Consider the following 21,670-nt stretch of genomic DNA (forward strand, 5'->3'; position numbering starts at 1 on the left):
CATTGCTGCCTTTTATGGATATGCTTGTTAACCACGTGCCCAAGTCGTGTGAGATACAAGTTGTAGACTTTTTGGACTTCCCGCCCTTGTCCCAAGAAGATGGGAATATGGAAAATTACACAAAGTAGATAAGTTTAAAAAGGTAGTAATTGGTCCAGTAAGCAAAAAAAAAGGAAATTAAGAAATATGGAAAATAGTGAAATAGGCCATTTGATCCGGCCGTGGACGGTCAATTTGTGGCTAAAGGAAAAAAGATGAACGTTTTGGGAGAGTTCAGGGAAGTTTCGTCACAACTATCCTTGATGGTATAAAAAACATAGCCTGAATGCTCCGCCTTCACGCCGAACTCGTTGAATTTCCAACACACGCGAGCTGCCCCCCGCGCATCTCTTCTTCCCCACAACGGTAGATAGAGAGACAAAAAGGCTTCCTTTCCCAATCCAACAACGGGTTTTTCCATCTGATTTGTGGCAGCCATGGGCCATCACGTCATGTCGCGTATCGGCCTGGTGTTGATGGTGATGGCGGCGTGGGTCATGGTATCGGCTCAGAATCTTGGATGTGATTCACCGATTTACTGTCCTGGACCATTGTTGGATGCTGTTCAACGGGCCAAAATCTACAAGGATTCCAAAACGTAAGTAGATTGAAAACATGTAATGAAAATGTGCTGGAATGTGTTTTTTTTGATTGTTGGTTTTTCGTGATTCCCTTTTAGGTTTGTCGATAAACCCACCACCAAGCCGCTTTCGCAGGTTCTCTCAGCTTTTAATGCCTTGGGTCCTAACCCGTCCGCCGCAGCCATCAAAACCTTTGTCGACCAAAACTTTGGACCTGAAGGAACGGAAACGGAACCTGTTGTTCCGCGCGACTGGAAGCCTTCGCCTGCCTTTCTTTCGTCTATCAAGGATGGCAATCTACGTGAATGGGGGCAGATTGTTCATTCCATTTGGAAAAACTTGACTAGAGATTTTAAGACGGAGACAGCAAACTGTACAGAATGTGTTTCGAGTCTGCTGCCGGCCAAGCATACGTTTGTGGTACCCGGCGGCCGGTTTAGAGAGTTTTATTATTGGTGAGTTTAAAGTCCAAATTTCGGTTCAAAAAGATGTGGGGGGTAGTTTGCCCAAAAAAAAAATAACACGAGGTCATTAAATCGTGTGTTTGAATCTAGGGATTCGTACTTTGTAATGGAAGGCCTCATTCTCAGCGAAATGTTTGAAACAAGCCAAGATATTATTGAAAACCAGATGGACTTTATCGACAAGTACGGATTTGTTCGTATGTAGAGTGACAATTTTTTTGTGTGTGTGAATAGCCAGTATGAGGTTGGCACATGCTGAATATTTTTTGTCTTTAGCAAATGGTGCGCGGATATACTACCTCAACCGATCGCAACCACCCATGCTAACTCAAATGGTCGATTTGTACATTACTGCAACAAAAAATACCTCTTCCCTGGCTCGGTGGTTACCATTACTTGATAAGGAATATCAAGTATGAAGTTCTAGTCGTTTCATATTTGCATTGGGGTGGTACTGATCGGCTAATGGTGCACTACATGCAGTTTTGGCAGAAAAACCGAACTGTCACAGTCAAAGGCCAGGATGGAAAAGACTACCTCTTGAATCGCTTTGATGTTACCAACCAACAGCCGCGCCCAGAATCTTGGAATGAAGACTTGATTACAGTAGAGGGAGGTAATATTACTGGAGATGCCGCCAAAGCTCTGTACGCAGACCTCGCTACGGCTGCAGAGTCGGGGTGGGACTTTTCGTCTAGATGGTATTGTTGATTTCGTCTTTATTTATACGCGTTCTGTTTCATAACGCATTTCAATGCAGGGAGAACAACCCGACAAACAACAGCGATGCACAAGGCAACCTTCGTCGTCTCGTCACCCGCCAGATCATTCCAGTTGATCTCAACAGTCTCCTTTACGCTAATGAGCAATCCTTGCAGAAACTGCATACCATGGCAGGGAACCGTGACCAAGCCATGTTGTACAAGCGAGAGTCTACGAAAAGACGCTTGGGAATGTGGGAGGTATTTTGGGATGATAGAGAAGGGAATTTTATGGATTTTAATTTGACGAGTGGGAAGAGAAGTATTGTTCAGACTCCTGCTGGATACTGGCCACTGTGGTACGTTCCTATTTAGTTTTGGGGAGAACGTTGATGTAAAGTGTACGGAACGTCTCACCATTCTGGTATGGGTATTGGATTGTAGGTCAGGAGTAGCCTTGGAAGATCCTCGTGGAAAACCCACGGACAGGTGTACCGATCTCATGAGACCTTTTTCGGACCTTGACTCCGTTCTTAAACGGTTCCCAGGCGGTATTCCAACCACGTTTTTTAACACTGGGCTTCAATGGGATCTTCCCAACTCTTGTAAGCAAAGAGTCCCTTTTTTGTTTTCGAATTGTGTGTTTAACAATGGGTCATTATTAGGGCCTCCGCTCGCTTTTATAACCATGCGCGCCCTCCAACGCACCATTACAGCCCTTCCCAGTCAAAACTGCACAACAAACTCTGTCAACAGTCTCAAGACAACTCTTCAATCCGCTGCCCAACAGTATATTACCTCCGCATTCTGCTCCTGGCGCGAGACGGGTGGAAGACTCGCGAACCTCCCTCCAACAAACACAACAGCAAAGGACGATGGAAACATGTTTGAAAAGTTTGATGCTACCAAGGTGGGCGGTGCTGGCTCAGGTGGAGAGTATGAGGTTCAAGATGGGTTTGGGTGGACGAATGGAGTGGCTATTTGGACCCTAAAGGAATTTGGAGACGTTTTGAAAGCGGAATCGTGTACGGTTGGGCAGAAGCAGGGGCAAACGGACAATAAACAGACGTCTGCTGGAAGGCGGAGGGTGGGTGTCCCGAGATGGGCTGTGGTACTAAAGGGTCTGATGCAAACAGTTGGGCTGTGAGTACGTTTGTCGAAACTATAGTTAGTCGTAGTATTTGTCCCGTTGTCATCCTTGGGACGCTGGAACGTTCGAGGGTTGAACCTCGTAGTTTGTTATGTAATTCTTGGTGGACAGAATTGTATCCTCATCGTTCGCAAACATTAGTGGACAGAATAGTATCCTCATCGTTCGCAAACATTATTGATAAGATTTGCATTTGGCAAGCATGGGTCAACACACAAATATCCAAAAAAACTACGGGTATAATTAATAGACATGAAAAGGTTCGAGTCTCATCGTTCAACAATGAGCCAAGGCTAACCAAAAAAAACGTTTGTCCTCCAGTCACAAACTCCCACCAGCCCCCCACTAACGTAACAGAAAACATAAACAAAAGAAAATACAAAGAAAAGTCCTAACCCATTAAAAGTACTGTCGCTCCCACATTTAGACAGGTACAGTCTTACTGCCCGCTCCCGATAGATTTTCATTTATTTCGTCGTCGGGTGAGTGGAATTCTCCCCATATGAGGCCACCCTATAAACCAAATCATGAGTACGTGATATTCACCACAAACAAGCCAGAGCACGTACATATCCAATCAAGACTAGTATCACAGTCATGACGTTGGTCCCTATGCTTTGAATGCGGGACCACCAAGTTGTGGCAAAAAGCTGGGTAAAAAAAAGTGGAACGTGATTAGGAGAACCACCCTATGTTAGTAGTTCTGGGATGGTAACTTACTGTGTCGGCCCGGAAGGAAAAGACCATGAGGACAGCAGCGAACCAGAGGAATATGCAAGTAAATGTCCAGTTGAAGAGTTTCATCTACCCATAAAACGTTAGGGGGAGACGATCAGCGTAAACGCACAACTGTCGTTACTCACTTTGCCAATCGCTTTTCGCATCCTTGAATCCCCACTTTTGGTTGTTCCCGCGGACGTCGTTTCACCCCCTTTGCATCCCATACTCCCAGCCGTCGAAGTTTGTATTCGACTCCGGCTGTTGGCTTTGAGGTCCGCCGCAGAGGCCTCCGCAACACGGACCATCTGCCGTCCAAAAAAGGCAAAGCCAGCGCTCAAAACACCGCAAAAGAACGAGTAGAGGAGGTAGAGGATGCAGGTTAGGAGGGATTCACGGTCAAGGTCTCCTGCATCTCGTGCGCGACCAGAAAAGATTCCGACGGGGATGATGGTGATTGCGCTCGTTAGGAGGTAGGCATGGCGGATGATTTTTAGTAGTGATGGACTGGGAAGCCAAATTGTATCGGTTGTATAGGCTGGCGTCATCCGCACTCTGAGAAAAGAGTGGTTAGATATCTGATGAATAATGTGGGTGGGGCAACGTTCGTGGTAAACTTACAGGGAGCAGAGGTAGATCCATACAGAAATCAAACCGCATACGTATGGGATATCGGAGGACAGTTGGGCCCACGTTGCATTCGAGAACCACACTAACGCCAGAGCTGTCGAATCCAGCGCTCTCCCTACACGCCAAAAAATTGTTCAATATACAACTATAGCATCAGCGACCAAACACGCATGAGGGGAACTCACCCAATCCAAATCCAATGGAATTTATAACAATGTACGAATCAATCGTTGATAGTCCAATTACTCGGTTCTTCTTTATACCCCATCGCCAGCAAAGTAGACAGAGACCGAGGAAGAAAATGAGGTATCCGACTGCTGCCGTGACCCACATTACGGCAGTAAAAAAGGATGAGGATTCGCAGTCGTGGACGAATATGTGCCATCTATATAAAGCGACGAAAATTGGTTATATGGCGTTGGAAGTGCAGCAGCAACATGTATGTACCGGCAAGGTCGTAGAGGATATGTTTCGCTCATAGTAGACCAAAAAAAAAAAAAAAAAACGATTTTATATCATAACCAGATATGCCCGAGTTCAGGGTACGTGGAGTGGTGGTGGAGGAGAAAAAAAAGATGGGGACGGTATGGGAGGTGTGTGAAGAGCTCAACAGACTTTTAACGAGCGATTCGTCCGTCTTCCTCGTCACAAAGCGTGAAAGGTCAACCTTAACTTGTCCCTAAATCGCCGTTGTTCGAGTTACTTGTGTCCATTGAGGCGATTACAAAATACGCTCGCTTGCAATAAAAAAATAAAGCAAGAAAAGGCAAACGAACGATTTGCGCAAGGTGCTCCCAAAAGGAAGGACAAAAAAGCTTGGCCCCAACGGAAGGGAAATTTCTTTTTGCTGGTATGACAGCTCTTACAGTCTTACTCTCCAAATGTGTTTTATATAGCGCACATAAAGTATTTTGGGTTTTAAAAAAAAATGAACACTTTCACACCTTTTTTCCAAACCGCGCGCCGTCGTCGCACTTGAGACTTGCTCGTTCAAAGCCTCATCATTTGGACGGGCCATCAAGTAGAGGTTGGAAAGGGATTCTCTAATTAGTTTATGTTTGTTTTCATTCTTTTGGATAATGTCATTTAAATGAGCATCCAAGGGTCAGTATGGTGCCACGTACATTCAAGAAGTAGTTCACTGCATAGTATGAATGGCCTCTGCTCTTTTAATAACATTCCCGTTTTGGGGGACATCTCATGATCAAACTGTTGACATCTACACGCAACTACATTCATTCAACGATGCAAGCGAACATGCGAATCCCTTTTTGTCAACACACAAGTGTGTCCTTGAACCCAGAATGTTTTTTGTTATGTTCCAAATGCATTGTATGTCCCACATTGGCGGAAGCTGAGCTGAGCCATCGGACCCCCAATTTCGAGAAGAGTCTCTTGGGTCCGGCATTCCCTATAATCAGCTTACAGCTATTCTGGGACTAAACTCCCTTTGCTTTTGTTGATAACTAGGTTGTCAACAAAACACAAGATCTCCTTCCCCACATGCTGCCGTTCAGCCGTTTTACACTGGCCACTGCTGTCCCAAAGCGGCAAATGTCCCATCGACTGTTGGAAATCGTACCATCCAGAAGCCGCAAGGCGCTCCAGCGTGTCAAACAGTGTCCCTGAGGAAAATGTCCTTGATTGAATAAAATAGTCCTCAGGCAGCTCCTTGATCTGTGGATTGTGTGCCTGACGAAACTACATGCAGGTGGCCACAAAGGGCAGTCCCACAGAGTTGCCATAGGACAAAGCGAGCGTCCTGACCAACCATTTTTACAGTTCTGCCAGTTTGAGATCGATTGCTGATCGGATTGTCAGAGATTTCTTTCATTCGACGATTCGGGACGTGGTTGACATTACAGCTAATGGCAGCAGGTGAGATCATTGCACAGTTTAGGGCAATACCGAACCACCCGTTACAAGAGATGATCATCTGTGCCCCGCGACTCACTCAACTTTCCACTTTTCTGCGATCCATGGTCACGCAAAACCCAGCATTTCGAACTCGGAGGGACTATATACAAGAGAGCTGTTGGCATCGCACAGGTAGCCTTCTACAACTCGAGTCGACGTATTTAACGGTCAGACAGAGCAGAAACATAGCAGAACCACACCAGAACCACACCAGCGTTGGCGTTAACCAGGTTTAATCCCGCCAGAGCAACAGCTATAAAATGGCGAGTTAAAGAATGCAACCACAACAACCCACAATGCAAGAAACTACTTGTAACACTCGAATTTTGTCAGGGGCACGCAGCAAATGCGTGGGATACCACATATTCGTCATTTAAATACATCAAATTCAAACCACTGCCATGTTTCTGCCCTGTCTAAATAATTCGATTCGAGTTGTAGTCTACCTCCAATGGATCAGTGCAGGGACCAGTGTCGGATTCGTCCGTGGTACTTTAAGGTGGCAGGGAGTTGCTGATGTAATACTCATCACGCGTCTTTCACGTGTTTCTGCTCAACCTTGGACGTTCGTTCAGCACTGCCCCCTTTAAATAAGGCGGCGGACCGGAACGTTTTTTTCACCACCGTCCCGTAACTAACCCCGTCCCACCAAACACTCGAGGATAAACACTCGTTTTGACAACCCTTCCAAAAACAATCTTTGAAATCCGTCCATTGCAAAACTCAAACTCTATTGGGCCTTGCACGCAATGGGGTCCGACGCAACAACATCTTGTGTGATAAATGTATTTCCAAGTTGTTTTGGGAGCAATTGATTCTGGGATCAGGTCATGGAGAGATTGATGGCGAGAGACGAGAGCAAAGAGGTGGGTCAGGTGGAGTCGGTACTTTGTCTGGCAGTAGAGATGTATGATGGTCCATAAATTAAAAGAAAAAGCCCAAAATTCTTTGTTTGTTTTTACCTTTCCGTCAATCCGAGCCAGCTGATATATAACCGTAACATCATCTGTTAATAGATCCAAAAGAGGCTCCAATTGGAGATCAGATGTGGTTTGAAAGAAAGATTCAATGAGCGCTTGTTCATTCATGATAACGACCGAGTGGTATCTACGGCCGGACCTTGTTGTGCATGCATTGCAAAAGACCTTTTGTGAAAAGGTCCGACCTATCGACGTCATGACTCGTCCCGTGCCCTTGTCTGGCAAACAATCTTTTCTCCAACTCTTTGTCATGATTGTACCACAGAGGGACTGACCATTTCGCACCTGCATTGCCCTTTGGATGCGACTGGTTCGGCCCCAAATTACCTAATGGAAAGGGCCCTCATTCATTTTCCGCATGTTTTTTTTTGGGAGGTCGGAATTTTTGGACACCCGGTGGTTGGGTTGCATGTTTGAGGCTTCAGGTGCAATTGTAGTTTCTGATCTTTTTCTTGATGGAAATTCCTGACTGCTTGATCAACAATAGCAATGCACTCAACCATTGAAAAATGTTAATGTCCCTTCCTACGTCCCTGCTGACAAAAACCCAAAATGGGTTCCGGGATTCCCTTAATATCTGCATTTTTGTTTCCCGTTTCCCACCAAGAAAAGCCTCCCCATATCTCTCTATTAAAAACTCTTGATACGTGGCAGGAATGGATTGGGGATTTTCGGACAAGATCGGAAGCGGGTAAAATAACTAAAGAAAATAGTTTTTCCACAAATGTCCGGTTGACAAATCCCGCTTTTTAGCGTGAAATTTTATTTTCCAATGCTTTTGATGTGTGTGACGATCAACGTGGCAGAATCTTATAGACGGATATTTCCCTTGTTGTTGTTTGGGCTTTTTGTTCAACGGGGGGAACCTCCGTATTGGCGAAATCTCCGAACGGCAGACAGGCGGGTTGCTTGGTCAAAGGTTTTTTTTTCTAATCACCGCCGTGTGTGTGTGCAAAAGCATTTGGGTTGCTGTGTATGTTCTTTTTGGTCGGGGGCTCCGTTCCCATCTGGCACTATTTAATGGCTGCTCCTCCACTTGTCACCCCTCACATACACATTATCATTTCGACATCATCTTGATTTCTTCCACTCTCCCTCCGCAACTGCTTTACTAATACGTTATGTCCGCGTAAAGCAAAATCAAACGGAGCCTTGGCCCTTGTCTCTTTGGAGCTGTTTTGTAATCCTTTTTATTTTTCTTAAAATCTCTCGGCCAATTATGGCTTCCTCTTCCAACCTGTTTGCGAATGGTTTTATCTACCACAACCACCAATTGAATAACAACAACACACCCGTCAACAACTGTATTATCTTTGACGTTCCTCGCATCGAGTTGCTCTCTCCTCGCTTTTTCAAGAAACGCTGAAACAAGTCAACATGGCATCAAGTGATGCGCTTTGCTTTTTCGATCTCGATTCCTATATGGGTAGGTGTCTGCTTTTCATGCCTGACGTTTGTGTGTTGCTTTGCCCTTTTTGTGTTTGTCGCTCGTCAAAAGGTCAGGCCTGCCGAAAGGGCAGCTGTTGCTGTGTGCTTTCTCGCAGGCTGCTGGGAACTGTGACTGCGCCTCAGTCGCGTTCCATGGAAGGGCGGGCAGGCTTTTTGACCACTATTCTATAAAACCTTTTGGTTTTCCTTGGCCTTTCCTGCTGTTCGCAGTTGGCCTGCCTCTTTCACAAACTCTTTTTTTTTTGGCTCTCATGTCTTATCCATATTATGCTTTTCGTCCTTCAGATTCACCCTACACCACTACCATGACGGATACGTCATCCCCCGGCAGTGTATATCCGAGCTACCCAATATCGCCCGAGGTGTCCGATCCGCTGGCCACATTCTTCAACGATATGAACGCCATGCCAATGTTTGACGACACAAAGGGCCAGCAAACCGGAGACAAGCTGTTTGAACAGCTTCTTTTGGACAGCGTGAGTCCTACAACGTCTACAAATGACATTCGGTACGGAGCGCCGCCGGTCGCCACCAGCCATCCTGGATTCTATAACGCAAGTCCTGCTACTACGACAATGACTGCTACGAGTCCCGACGGATCCCCTCAAACAGATGGGCTCCTCTCACCAGCCTTTAGTCCAGCCCCATCAGACTTTCACACGTCACCTGAAGCGGGATCTCCGCTACCGTCGTTTGATTCCTTTGATGTCAACTTTCAACCCATGTACGATTTGGATGTTTCCTGTGGCGCTGTACCTCCGGCAACCACCGAAAAGAAACCACCGATTGATCTCAAGAAACTGGACATGCTCAAGGCTGGTGCTCAACATCAGCAAGTCCGCGCATTGTTCCCTGAGCTATTGCCAACCATAGAACGGCTACGAGAGGTAGTACTGAAAAAGGATGGTGCTCAAGAGCCCCAGACTACAACACCGTCGGCACCCTCCTCGTCTGTAAACGTCCCTTGGGCCGCCACGTCAACACATTTAATGCAGTCAACAGAATCGACACAACCAATAAAAGGTCGAGTCGGCCGCAAGCGAAAGCCACGACCAACAGATCCCCTTCTCATTGCCGCGGAGCAGCACGCCAAGCGGCAAAAGAACACAGAAGCCGCCCGCCGGTCCCGTTTGCGCAAGATGCTCAAAATGGAAACATTAGAAGAGGAACTCAAGGCAGTGACAGATGAGCGGGATGAGCTAAGGGAAAGAGTTCGGCTTTTGGAACAACAGCTTGAAAGAAAGGCTTAGCGCTACTTTTCTGCAAATTTCATTTACAGTATTCTGGATGGAGTAGGAGGGCAACCTGCTGGTTCGGGATTATTCCTTTTTTTTTGTACATCTGTAGTATAATAATGAAAAGCCTATTCCAAAACGTTGCGAAACGTGATCTGATTGTAATCACGTGGAGGTGATTTGTGACAGTGTCTTTTACAGATTTCGTTAGCGCCAAGCTGTTCCAAAAAGCACTGCTGTGGCATTTTTACGACAAGGAAGGCTCCAGATATGGAGCGGATGTAGGACGGGAAATGTTTCCCTAGATGCACTTTTAGATAGTTACAGTGGTGCTTTGCCAAAAGAAATCACAAGATGGTGACCATCAGGGCGTAACCTACACTCTTTCGCCCACCTCCATCTAGAAAGGCATTTTGGGTTAAAGGTTAAAAATAAGCCACAGGGTTTCCTTACAGAAAAAGCACACTCTGAAAGGAACGTCTTTAGCTATTCACGGAGGGTGCACGCGGAGGACGTACACAAACGTAATATTCAAAAATACACCAAAAACGGTTCTTGTATCCCATTTTGGAGGGCTATTTATAGCTATTCCGTGCGCGATTAGTGTAAACACTTGTTGCAACAAAAGAGACATGGCATTGGTACTTTGGTTTACAAAAATTAAAAAAAGAGCCAGCCAGAACAGAAAGTCTTAACTTTTTTATTTTTTTTACAAAAATATCTATACCTCCCATCGGATTCCCCCCCTTTTGCCTACCCTTTCGCTTTCGAATTCTGGTCTATTGTCGTTTAGTTTTTCTTTGTTGTTTGTTTTTTGTTCTCTTTGAGCAGTTGTTTTGAGGTTGATCATGACTGGAGTAACTTCCACTACGAGCGTAAAGTCGAGCACGTCGACTAAAAAACCCAAAAAGTCCTTATCAGTGCGGGACAGTACGTTGCTGAAAATCTTGCAGGGTAAAACGTGTTATCCGCTGTCATTGGGCGAGTTTAAAAAGTTTTTGGGTATGTTGTGATTAGAGTTTTGTTGCGAACGTGACGAGTTTTTTCTAATGTATTCATGCGGGGCTGGTTGGTAAACTTATAGAGACGAGAGAATTCTCTGCAGAGAACCTTGCTGTCGTCGAATGGTTCATTAGTTATCGAACCCGATTCAATGCGCTCCCAACCTCGGAACGCGAACGCTCTCCCCCACCTGCCTCGTCCGACCAACAAGGAACGCTCGGTGCCCTCTCGATAGGAAGCAATGCATCAAGGACATCAACGCCAGATTCGCCAGGTGGGGAAGGACCCACCATCTCACTAGCGAACCAGGACCTCGAGTTTTTCCAAGTCCTGTTCCAGGGCTTTGATGCCCAAAACACGCCCGACATTAAACTGGATCAAAAACTGGTTGCGGATATCGGAAGAAAAGACCAACCCTTCCGTTCCGAAGTCAATGCAGCCATCAAACTCTTTTTCACTACCGAAGGAAGTATGGAATTGAATGTCCCCGGAACAATGCGAAAAGAAATTGTCTCAAATGCGGCCTTGACGACACATCCCGCCGTCTTTGCGCCAGCCGTGAAGCATTGTTTTGATATCATGCAGTCATCGAGTTTACCATCCTTTATGCGATTTGCGGCTCAGAATATTCAAAAGGATTCCCGGATTGATCGAGGTGTCAAGGGGATTGTGTGCTTCATCCTGGCGTTTATCATGACGTTTTTACTGGTATGTCTCGTTGTGACTGTCGCAAAGGCGCCTCAGCTCGTGTTTTTTAATCGTTTTGTTTTTACCGACGCAGATTTGGTTCAACAAGTCCCGCTGGACTCGATTGGGCACCTTCCCCCTCTTCCAACTCTCCGCGTCCTTCCTCTACACTGTCCACACAAGAATGTGCCTTCTCAACCACATGGGCCGCAAAAAAGAAGTGATTATCGTTGACCAAGATTTAGAAAAAGATGGACGGGATGACGATAATCCCAGAGGCAAACTCCTCATACACACTGTGGAAGAACCTATGGTGTTTGATATGCAGACACGAATCAAGTTGGAAACATTGGCATTGGCGACCGTGATAGGGGCGTGCTTGACGACGATAGCTGTAGCGATACCCGAGCACTTTTAGATCTGGGAGGATAGATGAGGAGGGCAAAAACAGTTTTTTTTTGCGTTTATTGTTTTATCATTTTTTTTTTGTTGTTGTTGTTTTTAATGTGTATGATTTTTCAAATCGTTTTATAACTTTGGGAAATGCAGGCTCAGCGATAAAGTAATGGACATGCATCTTCAAAAGAAACAAACATCTCAAAACGATATTCACGGCGTGTTTATATCGAAAAATACATCTCATTTATCCCAGATATTAAGCAACATAATATCCCAGAAATATTACAAAGAGAAATAGAGGAAAACAACAAGTTTCCCCATCCAAAAGGTATATCTACAGTATATACAAAAAAAAAAAAACATAATCCATCTACAGATTCCTGCCCCGATCCTTTTCCATCTCGCCTCTCACCACCATTCTTTCGGCATCATCCAGTATCCGCATCCACTGTTTCATGAATACCTGACGATCAGGTTTATATGTGGAAGATCCAGACGACGAAGTAGAGGTAGACAATGTAGAGGCCGACGAAGTAGATGTGGACGTAGAACCAAATGACGATGCCGAGGTCCGTTGTCCTGGTGAAAAGGTTGGGGTACGTGGGGACACGGGAGGTGAGGGCATCATGATGCGCGTCAGGGGGGAAGGTTGAGGGATCACGACGGGATGAAGACCTCGTTGCGGTTGGGATTTAATGGAGGAGGTCCGTGGGGGTGCCATGAATGTGGGACTCTTTATTTGGCGATACGAGGGTGGTTGGTCATCGGGGGGTGATAGCGGTTCGTTCATTTTGTGAGTGGGATGTGTGTTGGGTTGGGTGTTGGGTTGGGTGTCCATTAGCCAGTCGTAGCTCTTGGAAACTTGGATGGGTGGGAGGAAGCAAACAGATTGGTCCATCAAAAAGAATATGTAAAAGTGACAAACAACTTGTAAGAGTAACTTGGCGGCGAGCGAGTGAACGAGAGAGTGGGGGGTCTGCGCTTTAAACGAACAAAAACTTGTGTGTATGTGTGTGTTTGGAGAGTTGAGGTATGAACTAGATTTTGAGTACGAAAGAGAGAGAGGGTCGAACGTACTGCAACTCTTTTATATGAGCGTTTCGCTGCCCCCCATCTTTATCATGCCTCTGGTGGCAAGCGCACAAAAAATCGCTAACCCACATCCACACACACACACACATATACTTGCAAAAAGGTTAAAAAGCGCCGTCTGTCAGTCGAGTCCAGAAAGTCCACAGATCAAATAACCCACCACTGCCAAACTTTTTTGCACCCACGTCCCCCCGTCACCCCCATCATCGCCACCATTACTAAATCCTAGATAGTGGAATACCCCATTAAACAGTATGGTCCAAGTCGTTTTTTGTTCAGAAACGGGACCACCCCCAACTCTATGTGTTTTTTTCCTTATGGGTCCTTATGGGTCCTCCCATGTGTGTGTGTGTGGGGGGGCCACTGTGTACCAGAAACCCTCTTCTTTTTTGGTTGAGAAAAAGAAAAACACACACGTTCATAGCGTGCCTCCCAAATGACAAGACAACTACGATCAGCAGATAGTGAGATCTTGTCCCGAAGCTGTGTGTGTTGCTGGCTGGCTGGCTGGTATGAACGGGCTGTGCTAAAAAGAGTGTGATGTGTTAAATGAGCCTCCCAGCCACCCGTGACGCGTTCCCGAGTGAGCAAGTGTTGAAAGTGTGAAAAAATTCATTTAGTGGAAAAGGTGCATGAGCCAAAATTGGGGAAAAACGAAATAATCCTAAAATAACAGTTTGCATCTGATCTGATCGGCGAACCCAACTCGCTTTCGGCCGATGATCCCTCCGGCGGCGGGGAGGGTGGCGGGGAACCGTTAAAGGGGTCCCCACACTGGGCAGGCCACAGGACAGACCACTGAGCAGGCCACTGGCAAAGGAGCATTGTGATGGGCAGGACCACGATCATCGACGGCACTAATTAAAGGAAACGACACTTGTCCAGAAACATTCGGAATCAGCCACATTTCGCTTAAAATTAAATTCCCAAACAAAAGAGGATACAAAAAATCCATCCTTTTTTGTCAACTTTTTTCCATTTTTAATTCTAATGTGTACTGGGAACACCACACATTATTCTACCAATCCCTTGATCTTATACATCTATCGAGTCCCAAGTCAAAAACTCTACCCATTCCCCATCTCATACTCTCCAACCAAATACGTATCCCGTCTCTCATCTATAAACCTATAAACACATGTATGAAGCAATCATCCAAAAAAAAAATACACCACATTTTAACTCACGTTAATATCTCTGTAAATCGCCGTTTTGAATAGATCGAGGGTTTCCTCATCGGCACCCACACGAGCCACCAGGACCGGTAATCGTACTACAAAAAAACACATGAGCGTGTCCCCGAAAAAAGAATAATGTATCATTGTAGCGTACCAAATAATCGCAACAAATGCTCGGCTCCATAGACATCACAAGGTTCCATTTTTGGGAGCCGCTTGACTAACCCAGCAAACTGCGGTCTCTCTGATCGGTAGAGTAAGATATTCTTTAACCCAGTATTAAAGTACAATGTAAGACCGTCTACGACTGTTTTGGTTTCGTCTTGTTCGGATTGGGGGGATGTGGACATGTGGGATAGGTAGTCGGTTAAGAGGGTTTTCACGGAGGGTGTCCGGGGGAGGGGGACCAGCTGTTTTTTAAATGGTTAGACAAGCTAAAAGTCGGTTTTTGGTGGGTACGTACCCCTTGGTTATGGACAATGTATCGGTAGTCTTGGGCTAAATAGTCTTTAAGGTGATCGGAAAGTGCGAGTTTGAAGCTAGGCAATCCAGAAAGGATATCGGGTTCATCCGGTGACTATCCCATCACAAAATAAGAATCCCAATCCTTTGGACAAGAGTAAAAAACATTGAAAAATATAAACCTTTAAAACAGAATCCCGTCGTCGTTTCCGCATATCCAGACTGGACCGCTTGCCTCTCTCGGGTACACGCACTGACGACCGTCGACCTGTGGGTGAAACCGTTTCTTCGAGTTCGGCTTGTTTGCGGAGGTTCTCGGGTGTCCATTTTAGAGTACGGGATTCAGGAACCCAGTCGTCCCATCTGGAAACATACTGAATTAATCTTCACACAAGGAAAACCATTGAAAACGGACATCACGAAAAACGTACTTTACATTCCACCCTTTGTAATGAATAAAATAGTGCGGTCCTACATGTTCTGATTCCTTTTTTCCGTCGTGTTCCCAATATTCTGCTTTCATCACCTATAAACATTCGTGTCAAAAAAAAAAAATCCCAAATCGTTATGCACCCCATCCATGTACGAAACTTCTTAAACTACCTTGGCTTCATACAATAATGGCCCATGATAACATAGTATCGTCTCATTCTCGACGTAGTTGAGGCGCTTATCTTTGGGCATGGGAGAGTCGTGTGTGTTGCTTTTGTCGGTTGTGTTTTCGGTGTTGGTTGAAATGGAAGGAGATGCTACTGTAGATGATGGTCATGCACTTGTGAACGTGGCGTGTGTGTAATGGTAGGAACATACCCTCACCGCTTCACTATCGACCCATGCGTTCCATTAGTGTAGAATGTCAAACGAAAATCTAGTGTGATGCATGTAGGGAGTCCGAGACAGTTGACACTTTGTGCTTGATTTGGTAATGGGGTTTGCAATTAACGGTGATTGGGTAAGCAGTCCTCAACTGGATGTGTGGTTCACAACAGAAGATTTAAAGATGTGAGATCAACAACAAACGGAAACTGTATTCACAAGAATAAACGCAGGGAAATTGCATAAAACCATCACATCCACACAACTCGCAATCCTACTAACCCTAATCCTACTCTACCACAACAAAAAGCTCTACAATATAAAACACCTTCACCTAAAGCATCTACAAAAAAAAACCTACTCACTCTTCCAACGCCCCCTTTCCAAACTCCTCAAAAACACAACACACATCACTCATACTAATCACACCCACCGGTTTCGGATTCCCCAAAGCAGTACCCTCAATCACGAATACACGTAAAAGGTTCTGGAATAAAAGGTATGCGATGACTTGGCCCAGTGTGAAGCGTTGTGTACAGGTGTGGGGTGGTGGGAGGGTTCCGTGGACGTGTCGGAGGAAGACGAGGGGTGGGTTCAAGACTTTTGCGTATGAGTATTTGTTTAATCAAAACCACTAAAAAAAGGTCAAGTTACCTTGATCAAGGCGTGATTGGTTTAACCCACGTAAATCACTTGCAGAGAGAGTAGCAACCAAAATCCCTTCCTCATCAACAACACCCAAACTCCTCACACCTTCATTCCGCATCTTTTTAAACCCTTGGATAGTACGTGAGTGCATGGAAATGGTTGTGCAGGATAAACCGTGAATTCCATTTTCGTGGGCAGGATGTTGCGATTGTTGTTTATTCATGATTTTGTTGGCGTCTATGCAGAGGATTGTGTCGAAATGGTGGTTGTTTGCGAATAGAAAGCGGAGGAGGTCGGTTTGGGTTACGAGGCGGGATGTGGTGTGAGGGGTGTGTGGGATGAGGACTCGGTGTATACCGTTTGACATGAGAGTAAGAAGACTGGGTTTTTTTACAAGTGTAAGATGTTACTGGGTTCTTTTTTTGAGATATGGAGTTGTTGCAACTTGCCTTAAAATCGTTTCATCTTCGTCGATGGTCCATACTCGCTCACTTTCACGAGTCAAGCCAATCGCCTCGCGGACAGGGTGTTGCAAAAAGTCTGCCCGCTGTTGAATGAGGCTGGGGTCCTCAAGTTCTTGATCAAACACAGGCTGCCAAAAAGAAAACCCGTGTCATTACACATGTCGTCTGTGACTTGGACATGAGGGTTATATACTTGGAAGGCTGTATAGGTCAATAAATCCAATCTGCCAAAAAAAAAGAAGGAAAAACAAGAATATGTCAAAAGCATGTCAAATAGATATGAGCACAAGAGTTACGTACACATCAACAATCGAAATAAACTGTTTTTCATCCTCGCTCCATACTGGGACGGCTTGGATGTCGTTTGCCAACAGGACGTCAAAGGTCTTGAATGAAAACATTTTTGTATTATTAAAAACAAATGAAAACAATAGTTTTGGTTTACCTCTTCTACAGTGGTAGAGTCTTTGACGCTGATGAGTGGCCGAGCGGGGAGAGCTTTCAATAGGGTAGATACGGGTGTCGTCTGTATGAATTCAGACATGCTGATGGACGTTCTTTTGGGTAGAAAGACTAGAGTTGCTTAAAACCTTTATTAATCTTGAACAGTGCCAGATAAAAAGGGATGGCGGACAAGGCTTTTCCCTTTTGAAATCATCTGGTCTGGTCGCGTCACTCGTTGAGGATTTCACACCTTTTTGTTGAGGGGGTTTGCGTGCGCGTTTGGCGGTGCTTGCGAGATATCTGTTTTTTTTTACACATTCCGATAGCAAAAACCTTTTTTGACGGAAAGTATATCGGGAGGGTAAGAGTATATTCCGCAACAAACATGCACCACAAAGAATACACCCGGCATTCCACAACCTCCCACCACACAACACCATCCAATACATCCCTCTCATACTCGCATTCCCATCCCCTCCTATCACTCCAAATTGACCCAACATACATCTCGGACGCCTCAATGCCATCCACGATCCTCCCAGAAGATATCATGGTGGGCGTGGATGCTCCCCCGGAGGGTACATACGCGCCATTCTTCTCCCCCGAAAAAAGTGAACCCACTAGATCATTCCGACAGAGTGTAACGAGTGTCGCGAGTTGTCCCAGTACGATGCACTGGAGTGATACGAGTGACTGTGAGGAGGATTTGGAGGTGTTGATGAGGAGGGTTGAGGAAGCTTTAGGAGGCCAAGAAGATGCTGAGGCGAGTTTGTTGTTGAAGGTTCAACAGGTGTTGAGTTTTAGTGATGAGAGTCGACGTGATGGATTGGGGGATGAGGGTTTGGATATACCCAATATGGATCTTTTACCGAATGATACGTACCTATCACCGGCATCCAATACCGTTCATTCTGAGAGTCAATCCAACGTGAAGACGACTCGCTCAGCACTCGACAGCCAGCACCACAACCGTTGAAGAATACCAATCCCCCCTCAGTCCAAACCGCCCCAACAACACATATCAAGTCCCAAAAATCGAATACGAATCCTTTATGGCTGACGACGATACCATTGTCGAGGTACCACCACATCACAACTCTATACCCTTTACTCATACTAATAATGTTAAAACACAGAGAGCACTTGCACCCCTCTTTGCTAAATACGCCCCCTCTCTCATCCCACTACGCTCAGAAGACACCACAAGCGTATCCACGACATCCACCTATGGGGATCTATCGATGGCGAGTTTGGAGTATTTGAGACGGTATGGGTTAGGAGAACAGAGTCGGGTGTTGGATGTTGAGAGGATTCGGAGGTTACCGAAATTGGGTATGCCGGGTATGTGAATGGGGTGTTTGGTGGTTTTGTATTGTATATTCTTTTCTTTTTTTTATTGAAAGTGTAATTTGTGATGGGTTCTGGTGGATGGGTTAGATTTGTAAGGACATTGTTATCGTACATACATCAATAGATGGTATGTATTTCTTCAAGAAACATCCACCTTATGTTAAGCTCCCTGTCTGCATACTACATACAGGGTCGTGTGCAAGTGTGTGCGTGCAGGAAAATGTGTGGGACTTGTGCTTTGGGCGACATTTGAAATCACATCTATTGACACTCTTACAGTTTCCTGTTCAATATAGAGTAATTTTACTATCCAATTGGTGCCTAGACGAAACTACGTCTTGACAAAAGCGATATCTGGCCTGGTGCAGACGGCGAGTACACATAAAGCTTCCAACGGTAGATTTGAATCAAGCAGAGTGGCTACCGTCAAGTGGTATGTCAGTTTTGGAGAGATGGATGGAGATGTCCATTGGGGTCCGTTTTAAGAATGGATGTGAAAACCGTTCTTGTTGATTTTGAGGCCAATGGAGTAGGCGGCAAGGCCATTATCAGTCATTTTGAAATTCTTGGAGTATGGTGATTGTGACGGGTCCGATGGCAGGAGATGGTCCAGCGTTCGGAGGTCATTGACAAACAACAGCAATCAAGATTCCATTGGTTTCGTTCGTAATATGTGCAGTCATCTGCCGTGATTTGTGCGAAATTGTGGTTTTGGATCGTTTTTTGGGGCCAGATGAGGAGATTTGTCGCGGAGGAGGGACGGAAGATGCATGCAACTGAGAGTAGTTTCTCGCCTACGAAGAAGTGCCTGCACAATTGCGCATCAATGAAACTGATGAGTCTTTCTTTGAGAAATACATCAAACTTTGATGCCCCGCCAATCCTAGCCCTGCTAATCCATCAACCAGCTTTAAAAACTTCTGACCTTTACAGAAACCTAAAATTCGGTTCTGCCGCCAAATGTGACGTATATGCCGCGGAATGGAGAAAAGTCCACCCTCGCCGAGTTTCGCGGAAGACGGCAAAACTAGTCGATCAAGAAAAGTTCCTAGGCAGAAAACTCATCTCCTGCTGCATGGTATATAAAGTCAAACGAGCTGCCGACAACTCGATTCAATGCCACAAAGCCCGAGTTGTCTTTTGTGGACTTTTGTAGAAAGACGACATTGACTATGATGGAATGTGCCAGTGTGATGAATCCTTTTTTTGCATATGCAGTCAGCAGAGGTTTTCACGTTTTATCTACTTGACGATCGCCATTTCTGGACTTGGAGCTGAATGAAAAGAATGTTTACAGTACCAGACGCCTATGGCAAAACCTTTTTCAACCCTAACTGCAAAAGGGGGAGATGCTCCTGCAGAAAAGCTCTTTACGGCCTCCCGGTATTGGAACAACAACCTTTACAAAACGCTCTTTGGTAGAAAAAGATTCAAAATTACAATTTGAGAGGAATCATGGCAGACGACTTGCCTATCGAAGAAAAAAAGTACTGAAATCATGATTGCCGTAGTTGTAGATGATCTTCATTGCTCGCCCCGCCTGTTGCCATCGGACGTATCAAAGCTACGCTTTTTTCAAGAACTCAAAATAACTGATGATGGCATTGCTGACTACTACATCGCCCTCGAAATCATCAACAAAACATTGTTTTTTACATCCAGCAAAACTGGATATTGACAATCTCGCAAAAAACGCTCGTTTGAGGGATTCAAAAGTCGCGCATCATGGGACATCTCGACACAATACTTTAAAAAACAGAACTTGCTGACACTTGACGCTTAAACGTTTCTGCTTGGTTTCAAACCTATCGGCAAGCTTCATATGGTTTGCAAAACCCGATATCGCATTCATTATCCTAGCTCGCTTACGTGTCTTGCCCCACTGAGAAACATTCTGACAATGCTATACTCTTTCTACGCTACCTCAAAGTCACAAGAAGACTTGGATTGCACTACCCCACGACTGGCGGATGGGTATTATAGTTTTTCTGGATTCCGACTATGCTACTGATGTCGATACTCGCCAATACCCGTTTCCTCACTTGTGAAAAACCGCTATTTCCTGGTCTTTTAGTCAACAACGCACCATCGTCTTATCCATCATAGTAGTTGAATATATGAATGTGACTACCCCTGCCCAAAAAGACCATTCATGTCTAGTTCACTTTCCCAAAAGTATACGTGAACACTCCCAATCTATCCTCACGTGACCAATACCGATAGCAAAGGCGTGGGGGCAAAAACGTAACACGTCACCAGGATGCATGGTTTGTGATGGTTCTTATTCATTGCGCATCCACTTTGCGCATTCTACGAACAAATACGGTCCGACACATGTCTACACAGCCCTCACCAACGATCCAGCATTTAAAAGATGAGATATCGTACACGCGGTATCTTTCTATATGGAATCGCATAGTGCGGTACCCCGATAACCGTATAATAGAATGGTAAAAATAGTGATCTGTAGTGGATGGCGTGATTGGGTATTGATGTGGATGTAGGGATGTAGTTGGACATGATGTTCCTAATCCGTGTTTTTCGGTGACGTTTCCTTTTGATACGATAAATGTAAGTTGCATGACAAATGGCAACTTAGAATGTAATGTTCATTTTGGGGGTTTTGTTTAGAAAACGACCACAATGGTATGTGAATATGCACAAGGGCCACATGAACGAATGTATAGTTTTGCTGCGGGGGGTTATGATAAATCCAAACATGCCACGTACGTAAAACCCCAAAAAGAGAGTTGAATTGGCAAGTTTTAAATGTTTAATGGGTTTGTTTTTTAGGATATTGGATACCGCTCAACAGGAATTATCAGAGGAAGCGAGATTAACGGGTGGGAAATGGGTTTGGTTGTTGGAAAAGGAGCATGAAGGGATTAGTGAGGTAAAAGAGACGAAATGTTTTGAGTAATGTTGAGGGAGGATTGACATGTTTTATATTGTAGTTGAAGTGGTCACGAAATCGGTTTATGCCGTTTTTGGTGTTGGATCCCGTTGTGGATAACCAACCTCTTTCACGAGACGCCGAAGGTAAACCCCCCCCCCCCCCCCCCCCCAAAAAAAAACCCTCATAAGTTTGAAAATATTAATAATTTTTTTTTTTTTTGGAGACGATTGGCAACATTCAGAATCGGTTGACACCCCCAACAAATGACCGTATTGCCCAAGGCCAAGTGCTGGTACTGACGGTTCACTACCTATGGAGGACGGTGGTGGGGTTATAAGAAGGAAGATTGTTGGAAAACACTTAAAAAAG

General features: G+C 45.2%; 8 protein-coding genes across 9 annotated transcripts; 4 read left to right on the top strand and 4 right to left on the bottom strand.

Moving 5' to 3' along the window:
• The first annotated feature begins 109 nt into the window (after window positions 1-109).
• On the top strand, window positions 110-3,111 carry SPPG_06340 (uncharacterized protein). The gene is made up of 9 exons (XM_016754554.1): window positions 110-142; window positions 198-637; window positions 719-1,075; window positions 1,175-1,281; window positions 1,361-1,497; window positions 1,568-1,785; window positions 1,845-2,144; window positions 2,230-2,390; window positions 2,451-3,111. Exons 2-9 carry the CDS (start codon window positions 477-479, stop codon window positions 2,930-2,932), a joined length of 1,923 nt encoding a protein of 640 aa, XP_016606698.1. The 5' UTR covers window positions 110-142; window positions 198-476; the 3' UTR covers window positions 2,933-3,111.
• SPPG_06341 lies at window positions 3,052-7,323 on the bottom strand. Of its 2 annotated transcripts, XM_016754555.1 has the most exons (9): window positions 7,162-7,323; window positions 6,237-7,092; window positions 4,730-6,147; window positions 4,468-4,667; window positions 4,274-4,397; window positions 3,799-4,207; window positions 3,656-3,739; window positions 3,505-3,585; window positions 3,052-3,448 (listed from the first exon to the last, which is right to left on the bottom strand). In XM_016754555.1, the coding sequence occupies exons 3-9, from the start codon at window positions 4,759-4,761 to the stop codon at window positions 3,359-3,361; spliced, it is 1,020 nt and encodes a 339-aa protein (XP_016606699.1). In that variant the 5' UTR covers window positions 4,762-6,147; window positions 6,237-7,092; window positions 7,162-7,323; the 3' UTR covers window positions 3,052-3,358. The 2 variants fall into 2 exon arrangements, with proteins under 2 accessions (XP_016606699.1, XP_016606700.1); XM_016754556.1 differs by having other exon boundaries at window positions 4,730-7,092.
• A 648-nt stretch (window positions 7,324-7,971) lies between these two features.
• On the top strand, window positions 7,972-10,231 carry SPPG_06342 (uncharacterized protein). Its single transcript, XM_016754557.1, has 2 exons — window positions 7,972-8,605; window positions 8,914-10,231. The coding sequence occupies exons 1-2, from the start codon at window positions 8,557-8,559 to the stop codon at window positions 9,876-9,878; spliced, it is 1,014 nt and encodes a 337-aa protein (XP_016606701.1). The 5' UTR covers window positions 7,972-8,556; the 3' UTR covers window positions 9,879-10,231.
• Window positions 10,232-10,455: 224 nt separating this feature from the next.
• SPPG_06343 (uncharacterized protein) lies at window positions 10,456-12,235 on the top strand. Its single transcript, XM_016754558.1, has 3 exons — window positions 10,456-10,865; window positions 10,948-11,573; window positions 11,647-12,235. The coding sequence occupies exons 1-3, from the start codon at window positions 10,712-10,714 to the stop codon at window positions 11,968-11,970; spliced, it is 1,104 nt and encodes a 367-aa protein (XP_016606702.1). The 5' UTR covers window positions 10,456-10,711; the 3' UTR covers window positions 11,971-12,235.
• On the bottom strand, window positions 12,148-13,535 carry SPPG_06344 (uncharacterized protein). The gene has a single exon (XM_016754559.1). It carries the CDS (start codon window positions 12,847-12,849, stop codon window positions 12,322-12,324), a length of 528 nt encoding a protein of 175 aa, XP_016606703.1. The 5' UTR covers window positions 12,850-13,535; the 3' UTR covers window positions 12,148-12,321.
• A 407-nt stretch (window positions 13,536-13,942) lies between these two features.
• Window positions 13,943-15,578, bottom strand: SPPG_06345 (uncharacterized protein). The gene is made up of 8 exons (XM_016754560.1): window positions 15,494-15,578; window positions 15,287-15,435; window positions 15,115-15,209; window positions 14,866-15,046; window positions 14,685-14,798; window positions 14,376-14,631; window positions 14,231-14,316; window positions 13,943-14,171 (listed from the first exon to the last, which is right to left on the bottom strand). Exons 2-8 carry the CDS (start codon window positions 15,365-15,367, stop codon window positions 14,160-14,162), a joined length of 825 nt encoding a protein of 274 aa, XP_016606704.1. The 5' UTR covers window positions 15,368-15,435; window positions 15,494-15,578; the 3' UTR covers window positions 13,943-14,159.
• Window positions 15,579-15,581: 3 nt separating this feature from the next.
• Window positions 15,582-17,389, bottom strand: SPPG_06346 (uncharacterized protein). Its single transcript, XM_016754561.1, has 6 exons — window positions 17,057-17,389; window positions 16,912-16,997; window positions 16,805-16,835; window positions 16,597-16,739; window positions 16,154-16,527; window positions 15,582-16,099 (listed from the first exon to the last, which is right to left on the bottom strand). Exons 1-6 carry the CDS (start codon window positions 17,153-17,155, stop codon window positions 15,861-15,863), a joined length of 972 nt encoding a protein of 323 aa, XP_016606705.1. The 5' UTR covers window positions 17,156-17,389; the 3' UTR covers window positions 15,582-15,860.
• On the top strand, window positions 17,217-18,552 carry SPPG_06347 (uncharacterized protein). The gene is made up of 2 exons (XM_016754562.1): window positions 17,217-18,134; window positions 18,192-18,552. Exon 1 carries the CDS (start codon window positions 17,441-17,443, stop codon window positions 18,029-18,031), a length of 591 nt encoding a protein of 196 aa, XP_016606706.1. The 5' UTR covers window positions 17,217-17,440; the 3' UTR covers window positions 18,032-18,134; window positions 18,192-18,552.
• The last annotated feature ends 3,118 nt before the right edge of the window (window positions 18,553-21,670 follow it).

Source organism: Spizellomyces punctatus (genome assembly GCF_000182565.1).
Source record: "Spizellomyces punctatus DAOM BR117 chromosome Unknown supercont1.11, whole genome shotgun sequence".
Lineage (NCBI taxonomy): Eukaryota > Fungi > Chytridiomycota > Chytridiomycetes > Spizellomycetales > Spizellomycetaceae > Spizellomyces > Spizellomyces punctatus.

Coding starts and splice junctions, on each gene's coding strand:
- SPPG_06346 (XM_016754561.1), bottom strand. CDS start 17,155: ATGTCTGAATTCATACAGACGACACCCGTATCTACCCTATTGAAAGCT. Junction 16,836..16,911: donor TTTATTTCGATTGTTGATGT/GTACGTAACTCT, acceptor TTTTTTTGGCAG/ATTGGATTTATTGACCTATA. Junction 16,740..16,804: donor TGACCTATACAGCCTTCCAA/GTATATAACCCT, acceptor TCTTTTTGGCAG/CCTGTGTTTGATCAAGAACT.
- SPPG_06342 (XM_016754557.1), top strand. CDS start 8,557: ATGGCATCAAGTGATGCGCTTTGCTTTTTCGATCTCGATTCCTATATG. Junction 8,606..8,913: donor CGATCTCGATTCCTATATGG/GTAGGTGTCTGC, acceptor TTCGTCCTTCAG/ATTCACCCTACACCACTACC.
- SPPG_06347 (XM_016754562.1), top strand. CDS start 17,441: ATGCACCACAAAGAATACACCCGGCATTCCACAACCTCCCACCACACA.
- SPPG_06341 (XM_016754555.1), bottom strand. CDS start 4,761: ATGAGCGAAACATATCCTCTACGACCTTGCCG. Junction 4,668..4,729: donor TATCCTCTACGACCTTGCCG/GTACATACATGT, acceptor CGCTTTATATAG/ATGGCACATATTCGTCCACG. Junction 4,208..4,273: donor TGGATCTACCTCTGCTCCCT/GTAAGTTTACCA, acceptor CTCTTTTCTCAG/AGTGCGGATGACGCCAGCCT.
- SPPG_06344 (XM_016754559.1), bottom strand. CDS start 12,849: ATGGACCAATCTGTTTGCTTCCTCCCACCCATCCAAGTTTCCAAGAGC.
- SPPG_06345 (XM_016754560.1), bottom strand. CDS start 15,367: ATGCCCAAAGATAAGCGCCTCAACTACGTCGAGAATGAGACGATACTA. Junction 15,210..15,286: donor CATTATTGTATGAAGCCAAG/GTAGTTTAAGAA, acceptor GAATGTTTATAG/GTGATGAAAGCAGAATATTG. Junction 14,632..14,684: donor ACATTGTCCATAACCAAGGG/GTACGTACCCAC, acceptor TTTAAAAAACAG/CTGGTCCCCCTCCCCCGGAC.
- SPPG_06340 (XM_016754554.1), top strand. CDS start 477: ATGGGCCATCACGTCATGTCGCGTATCGGCCTGGTGTTGATGGTGATG. Junction 1,282..1,360: donor CGACAAGTACGGATTTGTTC/GTATGTAGAGTG, acceptor TTTTGTCTTTAG/CAAATGGTGCGCGGATATAC. Junction 2,391..2,450: donor ATGGGATCTTCCCAACTCTT/GTAAGCAAAGAG, acceptor GGTCATTATTAG/GGCCTCCGCTCGCTTTTATA.
- SPPG_06343 (XM_016754558.1), top strand. CDS start 10,712: ATGACTGGAGTAACTTCCACTACGAGCGTAAAGTCGAGCACGTCGACT. Junction 10,866..10,947: donor CGAGTTTAAAAAGTTTTTGG/GTATGTTGTGAT, acceptor GTAAACTTATAG/AGACGAGAGAATTCTCTGCA. Junction 11,574..11,646: donor TTATCATGACGTTTTTACTG/GTATGTCTCGTT, acceptor TTACCGACGCAG/ATTTGGTTCAACAAGTCCCG.